The sequence below is a fragment of the Chroicocephalus ridibundus genome, chromosome 9 (assembly GCF_963924245.1).
Source record: "Chroicocephalus ridibundus chromosome 9, bChrRid1.1, whole genome shotgun sequence".
Taxonomy (NCBI): Eukaryota; Metazoa; Chordata; class Aves; order Charadriiformes; family Laridae; genus Chroicocephalus; species Chroicocephalus ridibundus.
Window position 1 is genome coordinate 8,615,870 of NC_086292.1, and position 22,620 is coordinate 8,638,489.

General features: G+C 38.9%; 1 protein-coding gene across 4 annotated transcripts in view; it reads left to right on the forward strand.

Annotated features, from left to right (window-relative positions):
- Positions 1–22,620, forward strand: part of AFF2 (ALF transcription elongation factor 2) — a 416,447-nt gene that overhangs the window by 102,242 nt on the left and 291,585 nt on the right. Inside the window, exon 1 of one of the 4 annotated variants that reach the window (XM_063345682.1) lies at positions 1,235–1,393. The exons of the other annotated variants lie outside the window; for them this stretch is intronic. Within the exon in view, the coding sequence (XP_063201752.1) occupies positions 1,371–1,393 (23 nt within the window). The 5' untranslated portion in view covers positions 1,235–1,370. Of the gene's footprint in view, positions 1–1,234; positions 1,394–22,620 lie in introns of those variants that run through there. 4 annotated transcript variants of the gene reach the window in all.

Below are 22,620 nucleotides of genomic sequence, written 5' to 3' on the forward strand. Positions count from 1 at the left end.
TGAGGAGCAGAAGTTTTCCTTTATTAGTTTTTCTGGTTTATTTCACAAATATTTTGTTCCATGCATCATTTTTAAGTGCTGCTAGCACTTACTTTCATCCGATAGCATGAGAAAATAATTGCCACTGTTTTTAAAACTCCTGTTAAATTCTGAAGCAATAAGTTTAATTGCTTATTATGTATTTCTAAGTAGTTAGTTTCCTCTAAGAATTGGCTAAAGATTTTCCTCACACAGATCTTGACTCAGAGATTGTCCTTTAGCTAGAAAATATTGATTTGCTTTTGTTTGGCCCCTGTGGAGAGCACCTTATCTCTAAGAGTGGGTTTTGTTACGATGAGAGTTGACAGAATTCAGATTTAGCCAGGTGAAGTCTGTCACGGTCAGTAAAAACATTAATGAATCACAGTAATAAAATATGATTTAATCTTGTGATTTTGTGTTTTGTTTTGTTTTTTTTTGAACTTAAAGGCAATTTTTAATGATGCAGAGATTTTTGGGAGTTCTGGCTTATTGAAGTAATTCATGCTAATTGTCTCATCTGCTTAGTATGTCATTTGTCTTCTATGAATATCAATGCCTACATTCATTTAATCCAAAATAATTAATATGCAAACAATTAATAATGAAAGATAGAATCTGAATTAAAAGAACTTTAAAAGATGTTTAAATATATTCATGATTGTTAAGACAGAAGATAAATACTGCATTACATTTCAAATTATTTTATCAGAAAGATTATATGAACAGCTAGTACAAAATCATATGCATCTCTCTGTTGTGCATGCCAGTATTATTATTTTATTAGCAAGTATATTGTGGCAGGTCAGGGATCAGAGTTTTGTACCATGGTTTAGGTATCGTGCAAGCTTAGTAAAAGGGTACTGGCTATGGATGCACAGCCCAGGCTATTTAAGTGGAGTGCGGTGGCTGCCTAGCTGATGTAAGCAGGGAGATAGGTGCCTTTGAAGAGTGATTCAGCAGCTCTCGGTGCTGACTAATCACTAGATTTAGCCACTAGCAAATGCAAGATCCACAGTGATGTCTGAGCTCCTGCCTTTTAGGGCTGGCAGAAGGCTCTGACTCAGGGTTGTATCTGCCCACTAATGATCTGGTGCATACAGCCCTCTTCTGATGCGAGGTATCTGAGCCCCATCTTGTTTCTTTAAAACAAGCAAAACCCTCAACAAAACGTTTCTGCCTTTGTAGTACTTTGTGGCTTTTCTGTAATAACCCGGTGACAGAGAAAGGATGGCTTTGGGGCTGTCAGCATCCTGAGGGCACAGAGCCTGCTGCCCTCGCTTGGGAGAGGGTATCCCTGAAAAACCGGCCTCTATGCACCTGCCTGAAGATGAGCTACAACACAACCGAAAATGCCGCAGTCACAGCACCAGAAGTAAGTCTGATCCTGTAGCCTTGTGGCCTGGGATTTACCTGAAGGGGGTTGTTTGGGTCTTTGGGCTGAAGTGTTTATATGTTTTCTAGCAGGTAGGAATTGGACAAGATAACCAGGTTCACTGCTTTTAGTCTTGGCTGATAAATGTGAGCTGCTGTAGTAACATGGGAGTGTACGCCTTGTCTGTGAGGTTCATCAGGACCTGTGTGACCATGGCGTCCACACCATGGTGGGGTGCTTTGCATCTGAAGCACTAGTTGCTTCCCAGTGCTTTTGGTTTCAGCAGATTTCTCACGCTGCTGAGGAAAGCATGTTAAAACTGTGGAAGCGGATTAAGCAGATGTGGAGGCAGTATCTGAGAACCTGTCTCTGGCTCCCAAAACTTGCTGTGCCCATCTCTGCTCTCAGGTGTACTTGTGACATGGTGATGTGGAGGAGGGTTACCCAGGTGTGGCTAGCGGTGGAATGGGACCTTCCACACAATTTAACTGCCTCGTCTTGTAGTGCTGATGTCTTCCTTCAGTCAAAAGAGGACAGTGCACCCTTGGTCCCCTCTCTTCTGAATATTTTAGGACACTGGCCTCAGATGTCCTTCTTCAGCAGCTTTCTGGCGGTCTCTATACTTCAGGGAATTATCCCACCAAGTAAATTGGTGGACTTTGTGAGCGTGTTCTGCAGATGTTACTGAAGTTAATTTTCCTTACTACAGGTATGCCTGCAGGCTGTAACGGAGCTGGCATAGTTTGGCTATTCCAGTTCTAAAGTAATAGCCTGATGTGCTACTGCTGCCTGGCCTAGAGGACATGGTAATGTTGTTAGTTGTTACAGTGATGCGTTTTATATGTGGTTATCTGAGCCAGAGGTAGCTTGGATTTCCAAAGGTGATAGTTGGAAAGCTTGAAAAGACAAAGGGTATAATGAACCTTGGGTATTTTTTGAAGCATCTTTAAAATATCCTCAGCCTGGACACTGTTGATAGTAGGTGTGGTTTTTTTCATTCACTTTAAATCTGACACATGCACAGGCTGCCAGGACAAATGTTCTGCCTTCCAGTCTTACCCTAACTATGCATTTGTTCTGTCTGCCTTGTGCTGGCTCTGGTTTTTAGAATGTCACATTGTGAGTCAGATCAAGCAAGTGATCCTGCTGAAAGCATGCTGTCTTTTTATTCTTTTTTTGGGAGGTGGGGTGGGAATGGGAGGGAGGGAAATTAATTTCCCGATCTATCTGCCTGTGCAGTTGCAAGAAAGCCACTGCCAACACAAGGACGGGAACAAAATTACTGCTAAATTTAAATGTTTGTGGACTGCCATCTTTAGATTTGAAAGAATAAGTATGATTACTTTGTTAATATTACTTTGCTCTAGGTTTTGACACACTGTAGGCTAGGACCATATGTCTGTAATCATTATTCACTCTTGAAATGTGGAATAGTCATCAGGCATGTTTTGTGGCTTCTCTGAGTATATATGTGTATGTATGCGTACTGCGGTATTCTTTGTTTACTAGATGAAATACATTTATTGGTGGAAAAATATAACTTGACTTTGCACCACAGTAGTCTTAGTGTGAATGATTGTGCTGCATCTGCTTGATGGTGTTAGTGTCTTTTAAACACGTGTTGTTCTGAAGATGTTTTATCTAGTTCTCACTGGTGCAACTCTGCTGATTGCAAAGGGTGAAGATGCTGAATAAGATGCTGGCCCAGGGGCCATGGCTTCTCATCTTGCCATTGACTTTTAATGTGTATTTTTTCAGTTTCTGTATGTGAATTTGCATAGCACTACACTGAAGAGTGTAACAGTTTTACAAAGTGATTTACATTAATATAGCATACCGATTCCATGTTCATGTTGCTAGTATAGGAATCCTGTTGCAGAATTCCAGTTGGTCGTTAATCAATGACTTGCATATCAAAAGTAAAGAATGAGTAATTCTGGTATATATATTTTAGTTCTGTAAACATAATCATAGTAGCTTGGTCATAAAGTTCCTGAAGCAGACAATTGCTTCAAAAATAGCTTATGTTGAAGTAAAGTGAATATATTCTGGATAGATGTCTATCCATTATAAATTACTAGCTTCAGATAGATATAGTGAAATACTTACTTTCATTCTGTTCCCATATTTTCTTAGTTTATTAAGGCAGTATGACTTCAGTGGATGTGGGAGGCAGTAGGGGAAAAAATCTTAAATGCATGTGAATAAACAAGTTTCCAGGAAGGATACAATTTTTTTTCTCCCCTTGTAGGATGTATTTCAAAGTATTAATTCAAAAAGAACTGAATAACTTTGTACATGCAGTTAGTGTTTTATATGCAAGATTCTACTTCTTTCCTCTTTTAAAGCCTTTTACACAGAATTCACTCAGTTTATGTGTATCTCTTTGCATAAATACCAATAATGCTTTAATTTATGGGTGTTTGCTGTTGGGCTTTGTTTAAATGAGTTCCATCCAAAAGGAGTCAGAGCCTTCTATTCTTGCAGAAATGAATAAACCACATGAGGTGAATTTTCATACAACCCATTTCAAACCTGGAGTTTTCAGGGTGTAATTTAGATATTGCATTGGTGGTTTATGACCATATAAAGTGTAGGTGTGTAGGTAGGAGGTTAGATAGATGTACTTGTAAATGGCTAGAAGCAAGGAGGCTGAGTATGGTCTCCAGCAGTGCATATTTCAGTTCACAGTTTCACATCTCTATCCTAAGGCATTAGATGTTACTAATTCTCCAAAAGCCAAAGATTTGTTTTACAGAAGAAAATTCTGATTTGATTAAGATATTGCTTCAAGACCTAATGTTCCTTTAGCAAATCATGCTACGACTGAAAACGTACATGATTGGAAATAAACTGCATGTTATCTGAGAAAGAGAGAAAGTGCCTCATGATTTGGAATGATCCTGCAGAAGCAGCGTTTAGTGTAATGACAGTACACTTAGATTAATTATAGCGCTGCTTGCAGGCGCCACCATATACTTACTGTTGTGTCAGCACTTTTGCCGTTAACCCTGTGTTGCAAAAGTTTATAATTTGGCTCAAAAAAATGAATAAATCTTCTGGATTGAATTCAAGCTTTGTGCTGCATGCACAGAACCAACTTTTCATTAGGGCCTGAATTTTATTTTTGTATCCTTAGCCCTTCAAAGTGTATAGCTGTAGAAATAATCATATCTATTTAATACTGTGTATGTTTTCTGCTCTGCTCACTTTTGCTGGGAAATTTAATTTCAGTAAATGCCTAGACTGTGTTATGATCACTTCATATGGTCTGAAATAAAACACTGAGATATTTGACCTTGAAAATTGGAAGCTATAAGTATGAAGCCACCATTTTTCTACTCAGTACATGAGTTAAACTTAAATTTAGCTTAATGTGTATTTATATGATTAGCTGCAATGGCTCTGAAGGATTGTTAAGGTCTGAAATAAGCCTTGAACATGGCTTAAAAGGCTGTTTACACAAAAAATTGGAAATACTCTAAAGAAGCTATTATAATTAGTCATGTAAACACTACAGAGTGTTTTTTAAAATAAACATTCAAAATATACTATACTCAGTGGAGCGACAGTGGAATTAAGTAACTTTTTGACTAAGTCATCAGAATGCTCTTTATCCTTGTTTTACTGTTGATGAGATGGTAATAAATGCTGAGCAAATAAACTTGCTTGTACCTAGATTGTCTCATCCTGCAAATACAGGAATCTCTGCACATTTTTCTAGCAGTTCTTAGTCTGTTATCCTGTATTCTTTCTAATTTCCACTCTTAGATCGTATTTTACTTTCTTCTGAGTAGTGCTGGCAAGTGGCTCTTATCAAGAACAAATGATGCCATAAATCAGGACCAAAATCAATGATGCTGTGGGGCTGTAATAGCAAGATGCGGTTATGTGGGCCTGAATGTTTTACCTGCCTCTGAAGCCAAGAGTGAGGCCGTGGGTACTGTTCCAAGCCTTGGCTTCTAATTTACTGGCAAGTGTGTATCTATATACAGCTGTTCTGTCTTAGTTGTAGAGAGGAGATATCAATATTAAACTCCTGTTTTAATATGCCTTTCTTCACAATGCAAACAGTAAAAAGCGACTGGACATTCATATTCAAGTAGAATTGCATAGGAATACAGAACACACTTAATCACTCCGCCCTTAATATTACTAGAGTAGGATTTAGGACTGGCAGGACTGGCTGAGATGCCTGGCAGCATATTGGCTCCCTTCTCTTTCTTTTGAACACGTGTTCTCCGTGCAAAGGATACTGGGTGTTCAAATAGTAAGACTGGTTCCTTCAGTTGGAGGAAGGTTTATTTGCTCAAAGCAACAGGGTCCTTAACATCATGACTGGCCATTTTCGGCTGTAGTTACTGCTCTTCTCTGTGATAGGTGGTAGTATAAACAAGGAATGATTTGTGCCGCTGGAATAAGGCCATGTGTGTTATGCCAAATATAAAATGAGAGGGCTGATATGAGTGCCTCCTGGACATGTCTTTCATTACCCTTTACGCTTCTCTTTCCTAATAGAATTTGGAGGAACCAAACACATGCTGTATGCAGGGTTTTATTAGAGTGCTTTGCCTCGGGCCCTTAACTCCTTTAGCTGGTCATTACCTGACCAGTAAAGACCTCTAAACGGGTCATTAATGCTTAAGTAATAAACTGTTTCACAAGACTGTCTAGTACAGAACCTCTTCTATCATTTTTACAGTTACTGTTTTATAGATAAATCAATGACCAACAACTGGATATTCTTGTTTTGCTACATAATCTCGTAATAGCAGTCACAGCAAATAGGCAGTGGGTTCAGTTAACTGTGTTCAGGAGAGCTGGAGATGGCCACACGCAAGTGGGACCTGGAGTTATATGTAGGGTAAACCGGGAATAAGGTAAAGAATGAAGGCACGTTCTGCTGTTAGCAAAGTAAAGAGTATCTGCTTGTAAAGTTTTGGGTTTGGGTTTTTTTTGGTTGTGGGTTGGTTGTTTGGTTTTTTCCTTTCCTCCTAGAAGTTGTATAATTTCAATAAAGTGGCTTTTCTTCCCCCAGTCTAATGTTGGCAGAGAGAGATTTCCTACTTTCACAGAGCTTTTCTGAACTAACAGTTAATAATGTTAAGTCTTGCACTCTTCTATACCATACATCTGTTGACTTTGAGTTTCACATGTATTAAATGCTTCCTAGATATGACAGTAAACTTAGCTGTGGCACACATTTTTCTCCTGGTTCTCGACATGAAATTTTCAGGCCCCCACTTCGACCAGCATATCCCTTAAAATAGGTTTCTATGCATGAAGCTGTACAGAGCTCATTCTCCCTGGAGAGACAGAAAGAGAAAATGCATAGTAGGTACCGTACAATTTTTTTGGCAGATCACCAGGCATTCAATATTTCCATCCTTGTTAATATCAGTGTATCATTGACTGCTGAGCACTGGAGTAAGCAATCCAGTCATATACATCTTTTCCCATGTTAGCCTTTGAGGAGTGCCAGCCTGTGCTGGGACTGTTGGTGTTTTTGTTTGTTTGATTTTTGGCTTTGCCTTTTGGTTTTTTTTTGTCATAATGCATGAATGTTATAAAGCAGAGTGAAATTTGATGCTGAAAATGATTCATTGTAGACACACAATATTTTTCTATGGTAAAATGGAACAAAACCTCTGCAAATTGATGACTTTTAGTGCGATTAGCGCCAATGGAGCAAACACTTGGTAATTATGTTTCTAAGAAATTGAAAATATGTTAGTTATGGGACAAGTTAGCTGTGGCAATGTAAAACAATCAATATTGAACAGCTGTTTCTATGATGAGACTGTTTTGCAAAGAATATAACATTGGCCTGTTTCTCTATTCAGTTCTTCTACATTGAATTAGGAATTTTGCATTTGGAGCTGCCATCTTGAACCGTAACAAGAAAAAAGATTAAAGAATATGACACGTTATTTATTGAAAGAAACAATACAATAAGTGCTTTTTTCTTTTCCTTCTCTTTTTGAGAAAAAAATACCTTTTTGCGTAAAAGCCTTAACCAGACCCATCAAGGGCTTTGGGGTGACTTCAGTCCTGCACATTATTGTGCTAGATCCTCAAAGATGATGCTAAAAGTCGTAACGTTATATATAGTGGTCCAAGAATTGTGTGCTGACTTACAGTTTAAGCAGGAATGAATCTGACACAGCACTTTGTTCAGTTTACAACTCTCATAATATTCTTAGCACCTGCAGAGGGATTTTAATTCATTTAAAGCAAAAATGCACCAAAGCTAACATAGGATTAGAAAACAAATAACACGTCACAGATTGCAACTCCACAATTGTCCCATTGTCATCTTTGCTAATAAGCAGACAGTGCTGGTGCAGTAGCAGCAGTAGCAAACCCAGTATTTCTACTGAATGCTTTCTTCAGACTCGCTGGACAGAAGCTGTCCTGTGTGTCACTTTGCTGTGTTATAACGACATCAGGAATCAATTTGGTCCCATCTGCAATCGCCTAATATAATCAACCTTTATTCTGTTTAGTTCAGCTCACTACCTACAGTAAGTGATTTGTGCGTGCATGAATATTAAGCTTTCCAAGTAAACGTGTGTGTAAATTTGAGTTGACTATAAAAGAAAGTTATTTATGTGCACTGAAACCGAGTGCCCGTTATTGTTTTTATAAAAAAGCATTATATTGCATCATCATGGTGTGAATAATGATCATTGCTTCCTTTTTTCTGATAGGAGAGAACAGTAGTTCCCAAATAATGTCTTTGTATTACCGATTTCACTTCTGGCTGGCGTAGTCTCTGTTAGTCTATTTGTTGTAAAAATTTTCTTTCCTAATTTTTTAAAGTCAAACCTCTGTTAGAGAAATTTTTCATGGCTCAACAGCTCTTAGTTTTTTTTATATGACTGAGTGCAAGTATATTTGCCTAGTGATTACAACAAGGCAGATACAATATTTACAAGCCTTAGCAATTCCTGTGCAAATGCAGTCTCTGGAGAAGGGCACAATAACAAAGCAAGCAAACATCACAGTTATCTAAATAATAAGAAGTTGCAGCCATTGGGGTGGTGACTCACAATGTGGATGGAAACCCTGGAGTTTTAGAGTAATTTATGAGGGATGCTGAGGAGACGGATTTCACTTAAATACAGTAACTGCTGAAATATTTCTAAGTTAAAAAGTCAACTAGTGGTTAAGTAAATATCCTCTTGACCCCTTTTAACTCTTGTGATGTACCGTTGTTTTAAAGTATTTACTTTGAAATGCTTGAGTCATAAAATGACCCAGGAGAGATGGATTGACCACAGATAGTTAATGCATAGGACTGAGTTGCTTAAAATTTAAACCCCGTGCCCATTTTTTATCTAATCTATTGTTCTTTAATTGGATGAATGAGGTTATAAATGGAGGGCTGTGGAGTCTTAAAAAAAAAAAAAAGAAAACTTAAAAAAATTGGTTTCATACGGTACTGCAAAAAGCATTAGGGGAAAAAATTTAGAGAAGAACAGAGATTCCTTCTTGTTTCTATAGAAACCAATAGTGATCAGGAGGGGAGAGGATTTCTTTCAAGTGTACATTTTAGCAAGGCTAGTCAGCATGCTGGAGGGCCAGTGTAAAAAAAAAAAAAAAAAAAAAACCCAACCCTCTAGCGGCTTGAGATGTGGTGTTCATGCCCCTGTGATACCAGCTGGAATGAGGATAACACATCGCTGAGAGTTTCTGGTTCGTACTGCTGTGGGCGAGGGGAGCTCTTTGCACTGCCACATCCCCCAGGGAGTGCAGCCTGGCAGGAGGGCTCCTGGCAGCTGAGCATCACTGAGACGGGAAACCAGCCGCAACGGGAACTTGCACCAATCAGATGTTAAAAACGGGGAGAGGACAAAAGAGGGGGAAAATACTGAAGGAGAAGTGTGCTGTCCTATGTCAAAATTAACCGTGCTAATTGCTTTGAAGCAATAATCTCCTTTGGTTTTATCATGACAGGATCACGGCCACTGAAATACCATGTATCAAAATGATTACAGCCAGGACTCAGTGACTTGGCTTGTGAATCATGATCTTCTTCTTAGTATACTACATAATACATAATCTGCTCCACAGCAGTTATATTCTTAGTTATGTTCTGTTTTCCTGATATCAACTAAGTGTTGCCATGAAGAGCAGATCAGGGAAACATTTGAAAACCAAATTCTAAAGCAAATGTAAGTCTTAATCAATACTGTACCTTTAAAATAATTGCAGGATTCTTCTAAATGAAGTTCAGGTCAAATGCAATGTCGAAAATAAGGCAGTTTCAATTTGCTGCAACCTGACAGGTCCAAAGAGTGACTGAGAAATATCTAGTAACTGGCAAAGACACCTTTGTTTGACATTTACTTTCGCATGTAAACAATGGAGCACTGTATATTGGCATCTGAATGTATTAGCTGGTGGTGATCCAAACCCTGGTATGAATTTAGATGGTTTTCCTTTCTGTTTATAAATACATAGCCTTGATAACAAGGGAACATTTACTGCAATCTTGCTCTGCGGTTGTCAGAGCAGAATGAATCATTTTGAAACATAAACCTCCTCAGATCTCAAAAATATCAAGAAAAACATAAAACATAAGGGAAAAGGATTATAAAATACAAATAAAAAAGGTTCTTAACATATTTAGAGGCCTATGGGCTGTAAACACTGTAGATTATCATTAATGAAACTCTCTGCCAAGTGCACAAACCACAGTTCGGTAGCAGCTGTTAAGCAAGCATTGTTCAAAGCTGGATAATCCCTTGAACATTATACATCGTGGCTCTGTACCTCTTCCTATTAGTAATCAGATAATTGCTTTGCATTTTCTGTTACACGTTTTCCTTTTAAAATTCAGTTTCATTCCTCTTTATGTCAAAAGGCTTTATCTTGCAATAATCACTTAGGCAAAAATCCCACAGAGGTCAACAGGCAGGGCTGCGGTCTCCTTTATTTCGTGGAAATCTGGTGTAATACAATTCAGTCCTGTGGTGTTACTTTGGCTTTACAACAGTAAAACAGAGAAGAATCCCACTCTACAAACAAGGTGCTTGAATTGTGTTGTAACTTAGTTACGTTTTTTTGCTATGAAACGGGCTCTTCTAAATAATTTGGAAATTAATTAAAATTACTTTCTGCCATTTTTTTTTGCTTCAAAAATAAGTTTGCTGTTAGATGTTGGGAGGAGGAGAAAAAGGTGGGGGGCTTTTTGATATCATTTATCCAAGAGTTCAGGCCTCATAGGAAGTCTTTTCCAGGACATGATATGTAAGTATCTTGCAGAAAGAAATTTGGAAATGATGGCAACTATTTTTTTTCTGGCATCAAAATATCCTTAAGTCATAACAACACAGAAATAGTGAGCTATAGCGCTGGTAATTGTGGGTTCCCTTGAGCTCCATTGGCTATTAGGCTTGAACCGAGAGAGTAGCTTATCTTGCACTTCTGGAATTTCTCATAACCCTACAACAAAGCACTATTGATTTTTCTCAGCCGGGCAGGAGGGGAGGAGGGATTGAAGAAGGTCATATGTAAATGTCCTAAGCTTGATGAACAGTTGGACCAAATATTACAGAGTCTAGAACCTCACCTATGCTAAGTAAATCCATTGTATAAGCCCTGAATTATGCATCTGCTCTTTCCTCTCAATTAGTACATGGTGTCTCTGCATTGGAGTGTTTAGCTTAACAGTACTTACTGACACGGGCCATTCAGTTTAAAACCACCACATCTTTTTGATGGGCACTGGCTTCACAAGCTGTTGGCATCAACTTTCTTAGTCCAAGATCTAGTTCCAATCCCAAAAATCAAAGCAGGTGGAGACATAATTCAGAGAGCAGAAACTATGATTCATCCTTAAACCTGCAGGGTTGCAGGGACTGTTTCTGTCTAGTACTTAAAATTATTTTATATCACATGGCAGAAGCAGAGGTTTCAGATGTGGTGTCACGCCTCCCCATGGGCAAGGCATAATGGATATTCTCTAGCTAACATATCTCTGTACACGTGTGAGAAGAAGAAATTGCTTTTTTTTTTTTTTATTAAAAATTGCAACATTTTGTTTTGAAGAGAATCTAATGCTTTCTGTTCATTGCAGAAGCAATATTATTAAATGTCAGTCAGCAGGAAGAATTAGAAAAAGGATGGTCTGAAAGACAAAAAGAAATGCATTTTCCCCCATTTTCCAAAAAATAAATTACCAATGAAGCAGGAGCTGTCTTTAGGCAAGGCTTCAAGAGGCAGATTAGATAGCAGAACCGTTTCCTTGTTCTAGTGAGAGGCAGTTTTCATTGAAGACGGGAATTTAGGAGTATTTCTAAGGGAAAAGATCTTGCAGCAAAACTGCAAATTGGGCAGCACTGTGCATAAAGCAGCTAACTCACTGATCCTCCCAGCAAAGCAATACCAATTAAAAAGGCATCTGTAACCAACAAAGTACAAATGTATTCATCTCGGTGGCTGAAAGGAAGACACGTATGAAACAATACTATTATTCTAATGTGCAACTAAAAGACTTGGCGAAAGTGTTCCTCGGTTTCTTTGTTGTAAGAAGCCCTACTCTGTGCAGAGTATCTGCCGACAAATTTTTTCTGGCATATGCATTCATTTCTAGGATATTCTAGAAAAGGCAGCTCTGCAAAGATTTTAACTTTTGGATGAATTTACTGAAATTAGGATGCTAATATTGTACACTTCCAATGAAGCGCTTTGACCTCTGTAAGAAGGTTGTGAGGGTTGCAGTTTGTGTACCCTGTTTGGATACATCCATTTGGGGCTTCCTGGAGTGATCTTGGTCTTCAGCTGGAAGACTTTCTTGCCCTTAATCATCTTTACAGTTGCATAAAACTCCTGCATTGTCTTGGCAGTTGTGTGTTGGTTTGGATTTGCATTTCTTTAGAATGCAGAATGCGTCAGAATCTGCCAAACTGTCTCAGCAGCACTCCTATCCAGGAAGGCTAAATAGTCTGTGATTAACTCCACATTTATAGAGGGTTTAGTGTGCCAGTGCAGTGGTTGGGGGAGTTTGCAGGTAACTGTTGGGTACAGAACATCAGCTCCAATGCTGATACAGCTGAACGTTAGTTTCTGTTTTGTTGCTGAGATAACATTGGCCAACTACAAAGGTTGTCCTGTGGTCTGATGCTCCCATTTTAAGTTAGAAGAGCACATTAGTCATAGATAGTCTCTAAAGTTCAGATAGATGGACAATTTTGAGGAATATTAATCTTCATGTATTGGGCATGAATATGAAAATAAACCACTTCCATACTCTATTAATTATTGGCATTTTGCCTTTCGTACAAGTGCAAAGGGAAGAAGAGGTATGGGAAACTGCGAAGGGAGGAACTGGGATAAGAGTCAGATCCCATAACTAATCCTGTTGTAGTATTCAGAGAAGCTGCAAAGCAATTGAGTAAAGGCTTGTGAACCAGTGGTTTCCACCTCGCCCGCCCCCTTTTCTTTACCTGACCATATTCTGGGATAAAACATTGTTTCTGAGAAGTCTAAAACGCAGCTGACCTGGTTGCCAGGCAAACAGAGAGTCCGAGACTTTTCTTATATTTTAAAAGAAAACAAACCCCGAGTGTTCACAGTTCCCCTCAAGTGGAATCCAGGAATGCCTTCAGCGTTTGACTCCAGATGATGGAAGGCTCACAGCTTCCACTAGAACCCAGTCAGCTGCCATTTGTGATTTGGGCAGTCTGTTTTGGGTGAAATGAAGGGATTGAAAATCTTCATGTTATTTGAGGGGGGAAAAAAAACACCATTCTTGTCATTGACCAAATGCGGAGACTTTGGTGCTTAGAATCTTTACTAAAGGATTATTCGAATAAGATAAACAAAATGCTCTGACTTCCCTACTGGAGAAAATCAGCAAAAGTAAATAGCTGTCATTAAATCAGGTGGAACATGCACTTTGGAAGTAAAAGTGGAGAAGAGATACAGTAAAATTAAGACACTGCTGTAGGAAGGTGTGATTATTTAAAAAACAACAAAACAAAAAACTGTGGAAAAAATTACATCTAAAAGGAAATGGGAGGGGAAAAGCAGTGCTTTCCTACTAATTTGCCCCCTTCATTCTGTGTTTAATTTAGTAAAGCAGTCATAAACCTTGCTAAACAGTCAAAAAATTAAATGTTGCTGTATAATTTATGGTGGTTACAGGATACATGAGAGTGCACTTTAATTAGCAAATTGCATGTTTATTTTATTTGCTTAGCATATAATTTAGATTGGATAAATGCGCTTTGACTGGCTATGGCACCTTGGTATCCTCATTTGGTATAATTTTTAATCACATTGTTTTGGAATTTTATTGCAACATTATACAGTTGATATAACAGTGCACAATTAAGTATGCTCAGTTCACACCTTGCTCTTGAGGAAATTACTTTTTATCTGTATTTGGATGGAGCACTTTGTATGGCAAGTGAGAACTTGGGAGTAATAAAGAATGCGCACTCTGGGCGCGAGAGCTGCAATCTGAATAGTAAATAATAATAGTAATGATGGTGCCCTGTTAGTGAAATGTGTTTGGGAGGAAGATAAAAAAAAACAAACAAAACCAACCAAAACACAAACAAACCCTGGCAACTGGGAATTATTATTGTATGCAATAGTATATTAGCTGTATTATAACAATGTCTCGATGTTCCAGCGAAACCGAGGGAGAATAAGGATTGTGCTAGGTGCTGTACATAGCCAAAGGGGAAGAGATGTTCATCCAGCAAACATTAGGAAAGGAGGGAGATGTTGAGAGAGCATAACTAGGTGATACAAGATGTGGGAGACAAAACTGCCATCTCAGTCCTGAGTCCTGCTCCTGCACTGCTGCTATGCTGTGACCCGTGTCAGGATGCAGACCAGCTTGTAAAATGTTATGAGTGTGGGTACCACCGTAAAGAGGCGGTATACTGGGAGAGGCATGCACAGGCGTGGTGCGTGTTCCCGTCTGACACTTAAAAATATTTTTGCACTTTTTCATTAGTTTACTATTGTGTACTTGATCATGCTTCGGGAGTGCCAGGCTGGGATCTGTTCATGGTATTCTGGCTTTGATAGGCTTTGAATCTGGAGCTCAGTTTTCCCTCTTGTTCACTTGGCTTTTTTATGTGGTGGCAGGACTAAAAAGCATCTGTTTCATGCTTTGGGGAAATTCAGATTCACCTTACCAACTGCGTTTAAATCCCCACTTTAAGTAATAGGTCAGTGGCATGTTTAGATATTCTGTAGATGTTACTAGAGAATGTAATAGGGCTGCAACTTCGTGGTTCTAGAAAGAAAAAATAAATAGTTGTTCTTTTTTTTTTACAGAAAAATATTCCGTAAACATGAAAGAGAATATTATTTTTGCAGCTAAAATATGGGAGGAATATAGGGCACTTAATTGAGATCTAGAGTATATCTCAGCAGTGGCATTTTATACAGTGCTTTGACTTAGAAAATTTTGCAGAAAAGCTATCATTTTCTCTTATGTTCCATGGACTTTTTCCATAAGGGCTGCCTGAGTATTGCATATATGCCAATCTGAGATCCCAAGCGACTCTGTGTGGGGAAGATTGATGCTGGGCCAGATTATGCTTTCAGTCACACAGGTATAAGTCTGGGGTAACTCTATTGTCTTGCTTCCACTGAGAAGAGGATCTGGCCCACTTTCCTTTCTTCTCTGCCTTTGAGTAATTGGCCCTGTAATGCGCCCATGCTGCTCTCGTGTGATTGGCACTGATCGTTTCGCTGTGACAGGATGTCGGTGGCGGTATGTACTGCTTGAACACTGACATTCCTTACTTCGTTACAGTGTGTTTTGATAACGTTATCTGTAAGGAATGTTCCTTGCATTGATGATGGTTATTAAAACATACAGAGATCAACAGATATGGGAAACAGCTGCTTAGTCACAGCTGATGTGAGAAATTTGATTTAATGTAAGTTTCACAATTTGAAACTATATCCTCTAGCAAAACATAGGCGATTAATCCCTACTGCATGCAAGCTAGTTGACTTTGTTTAAATTAGGATTATATCAGGATGATAAACAGAGACTAGAATTAAAGCACCTTTTTGAAGATTGTTGAAATACAGAAGAAAAAAAAGCAAAGAAGAGTTTTCCTGTTTTGGGGTTGGTTTGGTTTTTATTTTTAAACTGATGTACTGGAGTGTTTAAATAATATTTATGGGACCTATCATGCAGATGTCATAGTGCTGTAAGAAAATATCTGTGGTATTTAGAGCCAGCGATGCAGTCCTTTTAAATATCTGTATTGCTCTATAAAGGCAGACAGTGCTTCCCAGCATTCCTTATGGAACGCAGGGAGAATGGCATGGACCTCTTGAATAATTAATATGGTTTTCAGAGCAGTAGTCATGGAAACCCAGGCAGTGTCACATATATGGATTTTAGGAATTAGGCATGTTTTGAATTGCACATTTAGCCAAAAAGAGCATGCTGTAAGTCCTAAAGATCAGAAGCATTTTCTTAGTGAATCTTGTTTACACTGACAAATACATGTATCTTATATATTTTTTGGATTTAAATAATATTTGGATCCCTAAAAATTTACGTGGTAGTGATCTAAAGGGCTGTTAAGGGCACTAACTGCCCTAAGTCATATTTTAGTTGTCTTACTCTTTTTTTTTTCTTTTATTTTTTTTTAATTTCATCCCAGACTCCTGAAGATATTAGGATGTAGGTTTTAAACTGTATAGCCAATTGCTATTCACTTAAAGGACCGCAGGTTTACCACGAAGTTGCTAGGCCCTTTCTATTAGTTCAGTTGTGTGGCTTTTTTATCTGTCTCAAAAAATGTCTCTTCAGGATCAATATCGTCATTACCTTGGGTGTGTATGTGGAAGAAGTCAACCAGGCAGCAGTGAAAAGCTATCATCCAGTCCTCAGTAATATTGTACGTGTAAAGAATAAAAATACATGGAAGTTATTTATAGACCATAAACCCTCTGGTTTCATAAACCATTTTATACTATTATTTTTCCAAGTCTACAGAGTCTCTCCCTGAGTTCACAGCACACTCAAAAGCCTCTGTTCTTTATTTCTGGCTGTTTGAATTGGGAAATTAATTAGAAATACACTTAGCAATTTATGGACATGAAAAAGCCATTTGGCCCAGTAAGCCTGCTTTCTTTTTACCTTTTTTCATCCTCATTTTGTTTTGTCGCTCTCTTTCAATCTACTCTCTACTAATAAAAATATCTCTCTGTTTCATAAACTCATTGAGACTTTGTGGCAGTAATATTACTTGGCAGCATAATATGGCATATTCATTGCTCTCTAAGCAAAATGATTTTTCTTAACATTTTGTGATCCAGATTCCTTAATTAGATGCACACTTGCAGCTTTCATTGAAGCCAGTGAGAGCTTTATAGCTGTCACTGGTAGCAGATACTGGCTCTTTATTTCCAAATGTGAAATAATGCCCACAGTTTTGTTTTCTTTTTTGTTTAAACTGGTAATGAACAGGTTCTCTCCCTCTCCCACATCTCTGTGCTGTATTTAAAATGTTCCTAATATGAAATGAAATATTTCTGTTCAGTCATTTCAAAGTTATCTCTTCCCTAGCAAGAATAAATTCAGTCACATTGGCCTGTCTTGACAACAAATCTTTAAGTATCCAAGGTGGTTCAAGGTTTTTAAAGTTGCACCCCCTCCACAGTCAAAGTAACTTACCTCTGTGATGCTTAAAACTGTGGACAGAATTCCAGTTGTGAAGTAGCTATTAGAGAAATCATCTCACTTCCTATGATTTGTATTGCAGCCCTTTGTTGATGCATCTCTGTGTCCTTGTTGCTTTTTCTTTTACTGCAGCCATACACAGAACAAATGGCTTCAGAGATTTTTCTACACTAAGCTCTAAATACCTTCCCAGTTGCTCTGAGCACTGTTTGGCTGTTCCTTTTCATGTGTATTCCCTCTTTTCTGGCTTATTACGCTACAGCACTCCCAGCGAAGTTCTCCATCTGTAGACCTTTAAAAAGATGTATGTTAGTGATGGAAATACTCATAAAATCAAGAGGGCCAACTCAGAAAGGTGTGTAAATATCTGCTGCCTATTGGAAACATCTCCTTAATTTCCCAAGGACTTTCAGGACTCAACCCCAGAAATCTCATGCAGTTGATAATCTTCTCAACTGTAGTGTTTTCTGGGAAGAGTCGCAGGGAATTAATTAAAATGCTGAGCGTCCTTCAGACTTTGAGTGATTAGAGAAGTTAGAGGGGGACAAGAATATGGTCTAGGACTGTAGCTATATGCAAGAAAATTTACTGATGAGTCAAACTGACATTCCCACAAAAGCAGCTTGGATCACATAGGAATTATAACCGACCAAAGAGCTTGTCTTCTGGGTGTGTTTGGCGCTCCTCGTTTCCTGCTGCCTTTCAGGTAGGACTCCAGTATGTTGGTGCTACGTACCTTCCTTCTTCCATCATGAACTGATACATTCGTGGCACCAGTACTATCCAAAACTCACTCCCACTCAGGGTTGTTATGCTTCCCTGCTCATAGAAGAAGTCATCTTGATGACAACTTTTGCAAAAATCCAGTTGTTTTCTGGTTTTAATGCAGAAAGTTATTTAGCAGTTACTTAGTTTCCTTCTCACAGAACTTTACATGTATTCTATACATTCAGAGACACACACAAACACAATATTATAGTCTCAAACAATTGACGCAGCTGTCATATCTGCAAGTAATCTACAGTACTATCATTGCTGCGACCTTTCAGACCGCTGAATGTAAATCAGATACTTACCCTCTGGTGGTCTCTGTGGCAAACTAAAATTACTCACAGATTGTGTTCGAACAGTGCCTATCAAGTCAGATGACAATGCAAGACGCATATCATCGTTCTGGTTGCGCTGGCATATTTCCAACACTACACCAACTGCAGTGTTTTACAATGCAGCCTGTGGTTTGTCGAGGGAAGTGTGTGTGCACCTCTGTTAGCTGTCACATGCTTGCTCATAACCATTGTGTTCTCCCTGACTTCTACCCCCTATTGATGGAAATCCCTATTCATGTTCTTAAGCCATCAAATCTCTGAAAACATTATTGGCTTTGCGGATTTGGGCTTTTTAGATTGACATGTTAGAATAACATCATGCCAGGAAGATACTTCACATACCATACTCTGCCAAATTTGCATCTTTCTTTATAAGGACATTTTGAAGTCCAGGCAGGTGTTTTAGCACTTGGAAATTTTAAATAGGGTGCAGTGCAGGTCCCTGGGAAGAAGGCGACATGAAAAGAAGCAAGTGCCAAGTAGTACTGGAAATTCTCCTTGTGGGCTATTAAAATCATCATCTCCTGGCATGGTCCCTGTGGAAGGATGTGTCGGGGTTAGGTTCTCTCCTGCAGAAAGCAAAGTGACCGTGATCACAAGTTTCATTCATTGCTAAAGAAAGGCTGTGATTAGACTGAGGGAAAAGGAGGATCAATAAATATGATTTCCACAGAAATTGGTAGGTAGATGAATGAAGAGCACTGTTTTTCAGTTCATCCACTGGTGCTTCGCATGTGACTGTAACAGCAGCAGTATTATCATATCTCACCTTTGTTAGACCTTTCAACTTTATAATTTGTCAGTTTTAACAAAAAGATCCAACAAGGCGGAAAATATTTGTGTAAGCCAATCTAGGTTTTGACCTCTAGAGCCTTGCTTCTCAGAGCACTCACGCAGGGTGGGTGGGCTTGAACTGTAACTCTGATAATGTTGTTCACTGCCTTAGGCTTGCTCTGGAATCCCCCTCTCCTCTCAGACATGCAGTGGAGAAAATCAGGTAGGTAATTGATAGTCCATCCCTTTTCTCCTTCTCTGAAATTCTACATTTAAGTGGCTGCAGGAATATCAAAACGTAACACATTTATTTCTGGTTTAACGAAAGAAAAAATGTGTTTGTTTGGTTATCTTGGTGCTCATAGTCTGTTTTCATCATCTGTCCAGGATTGTATAAAAGAGGCTAGTATGAAGCTAGATTAAAGAGGCTCAAAGCACAGCTGATCTGTCTTTTAATACATTGTCAGTTGAAGAGACTGTCTGAATGCTGCAGTGGGCTTTAGATCTTGGTTCCATCAGCTCACAGTGGAGATCAGGTGAACCACTGTACCTCACAGAGCGAAAGAAACTGAAACCATGGATCTGTGCCACAAATCTACATGGCACGTGGCCAGTTAAGAGCTGACATAGGTTGGTATTAGCTGCAGGGAAGTCTGAAAATGCTCTAATCATACCTATCCCAGCAGGGCTCTTAGTGCAATGACAGGACGATCGTCTTGACAGACTTTGAGAACTTTCTTCTTTAAACACATACAAAATGGGGGGGGCTGAAAAAGGGAGGAGGGAGAGGGGAAGACAGAAAAAGCTTTGACTCTGCTGATGCGGCTTCTTTAATTTGCTGTCAGTGATGCCACCGATGTTAATTCTGGCAGGGTTAATTATGAGAAATTAAAAAGCCGCTCAGAACAGACTGTACCCTTCGTACTCCAATAAAGAGGCAGCTCTGGCGTGAGAAAATTTCTTCATTAATATACATCCCCAAAGGGCTACTGCGTACAGCTTTTTGAATATGAATCATAAACTCCCAGGGACCCTGCAGGAAGCAGGGGAGATAGGATTCAGAGGAGATTGACTGTGTTACTTTTACTGCTTCAGGAGAATGACGCGCAGGCTGGCAGGAAATCACCATGCCGGTGACATTTGGAAAGAAGAATTTATTAATTTGCATGTTGGCATGTTACAAGCTTTGAAATATGGTTTTAAATACGTTCTGTACAGACACTACTGTATCAATGTTCAGTATGTCAGTCTGTAATACGTGCAGCTGTTAACATGGAGCTTAGCATAAGCATTGTAATTGTTTACCATTTAGTATTTTGCAAAAATGGCTTTAGGGCATGCATTTATTTCTCAGGAAAATTTCACTGGCTTCTCACAAACTAGGCACTATATACCCTTAACCTAATACATTATACTAAATGGCAATGTGGTTATACCAGGTACATTGTAGAAAGTAACCTGAGAAGAATACCACATACAGATTGTGCAGCTCTAAAATATAAGCTGAAAAAAGAATGTGTCCCAAAACAATAATCTATAATTTATATTAGTATAACTTGGCAAAGCCACATTACCAAGCAAATACAAGTGCAAATGGAGCTAGATAAAAGTGAAATACCTCAGTGATATTAACTTTCAGCAGAAATAAAGCCCTATTGTTAAAAAATTATGCACTTAGACCATTTGCAGTGTAACTCTCTGATGCTGACAGGGTGTTCCAAAGTGCTGGTGCAATTTTGAAGTCTCTTCCCAGGAAAGGTATTACGGTCTGTAAGTCATTACTACAAAGAAAGCAGTTAAACAAAGTTAACTTACAGCACAGAGGTCTAAAAGGAGGCCAGAGAATTAATTTTCATCAGAAAACATGTATTTTCTTTTTTAACTCTAATATACAGTGAAGCACTCCCGTACAGTGTGTAACCTTTCATTCAAGAATCTCAACAGTCTTCAGAAACATTAATTAATTAACCTTAATAGCAGCCATAGTCTATGAGTATTATTTTGAAACTTGTTGTAAATGGTCATTCAGAGGACTGATAAAAATCAATTGAGATGGACCTCTAGGAAAAATGAAACATTACTTACAGCAATTGAGAGTACTTGGGGACAGCCTCTTAGGAGGAGAAGTTATTTAAGCAGATTGCATTTTCAGGCAGGTTACATTGTATATCACTGTAGCAATTAGCAGTGTAACTTTGGGCAGGAACAGCCTGGAATAGAATGTTAGGACTTGCCGGAAACTTCTGCGCATCTGCAGTCCCAGCATGCTGGGATCTCTGTTTTGACAACTCTTTCTATACCAAGTTAACCCTTCTTATCAATATAATTTTATTTTTCTAGTTGCTTTGTTAACGTGGAGCCAGAGGTACAGGTAGATCGTGGCACGCACAAGGCTATAACACAACGTGACGCATTACCACTGTGACTGAGGAACAAAAACAGAAAACCTGATGGCCGTTTTCTTTGTTCTAACACTGGAATCCCACTTTCCAGCTATATAACTAAACATCTGCTATCAAAACTAGGGGAAAGATTAGGTATGTGCTATAAAAATGGCATTTCCTTTGCCACTGAAAAATGACTTTAACATTTCCAGGAATAAAGACCTCCTTTGTTTTCTCCGATTCTAATTCCTGTCTCCAATTTCACCTTAGAAGTGTGTGTCCCTCCCAAACCCTGAATCCCTGCTGTCACCAGCTGTGCATTTCTTGGCAGAAACCCACTTATCAATGTTAAGAATGAACTTTGAGGCTCATTGAGTCATTCATTGTAATCCTCACGTAACAAACATAACATTTCAGCAAGATTTCTAATTACCTTTTGACTGTTTTTTTCATAAGGCCCTGTTGCTGTTGGAATGGCTCTCATGGCATACACAGAAATAACATTAGACTGTAAATCTATCGACTGGAGCAGTGGTAGGAAGAAAAAATGTAGAAGGGGAGAAGGTCATTTTTATAATTAGTGTAATATATCAACATGCTAGGAAGCTGAAATGGAAGAAGTTGTTAGAAATGGAGATTTGACTGGAAGTGAAAGTTCATCTGTGAGTCTCTTCTTCCCCACTTCCCTTCTGTTACCTTACTCTCCAAAGCAACCCTTCTGACAGCTCCTGGGTATACTGTTCTTACAGTCTGAATCTGCAACCCAATACATGGGTTACCTGCTCGTACCCTCCTGCAGGACGGCTGCTTTAAAATATTCACGTAGTAGAGATGGGCAGCGTTCTCAAATGACTCCAAACCACTGCTTCCAAAGCCCCGAGGGGAGTAAAGCAGCAGACCAGTGCAGGACTGGGTTATGCAGCTGTGTCTTCCCTGCTTCCCTTTCAGGTCTGCATAGATCAATTAGAAAGACTGGTTTATCCCCAAACCTTGCTAATTGGTGACCACTGGACACCAGTTTCCAGCATTAAAGGGAGGAATAGCAGCATCTGCGAGTCTGAGATCCGTGGTGAGGATGGTGAAAGTCTAGTCAGATGAGATAAGCCTTATGTATTGATACACATGATATCCATTGGGAATCAATATACAGGCTACTGTGATTGGGAATGGCTGACCTAAACCCCTTTCAAAATCTTTTGATTTCTAACAGTCTTTCCCAGACATCAGCATATTATTTAGGCAAAGATCATGAAAACCGCTCTGTTTTCAACTGGATTTTTCATCTAA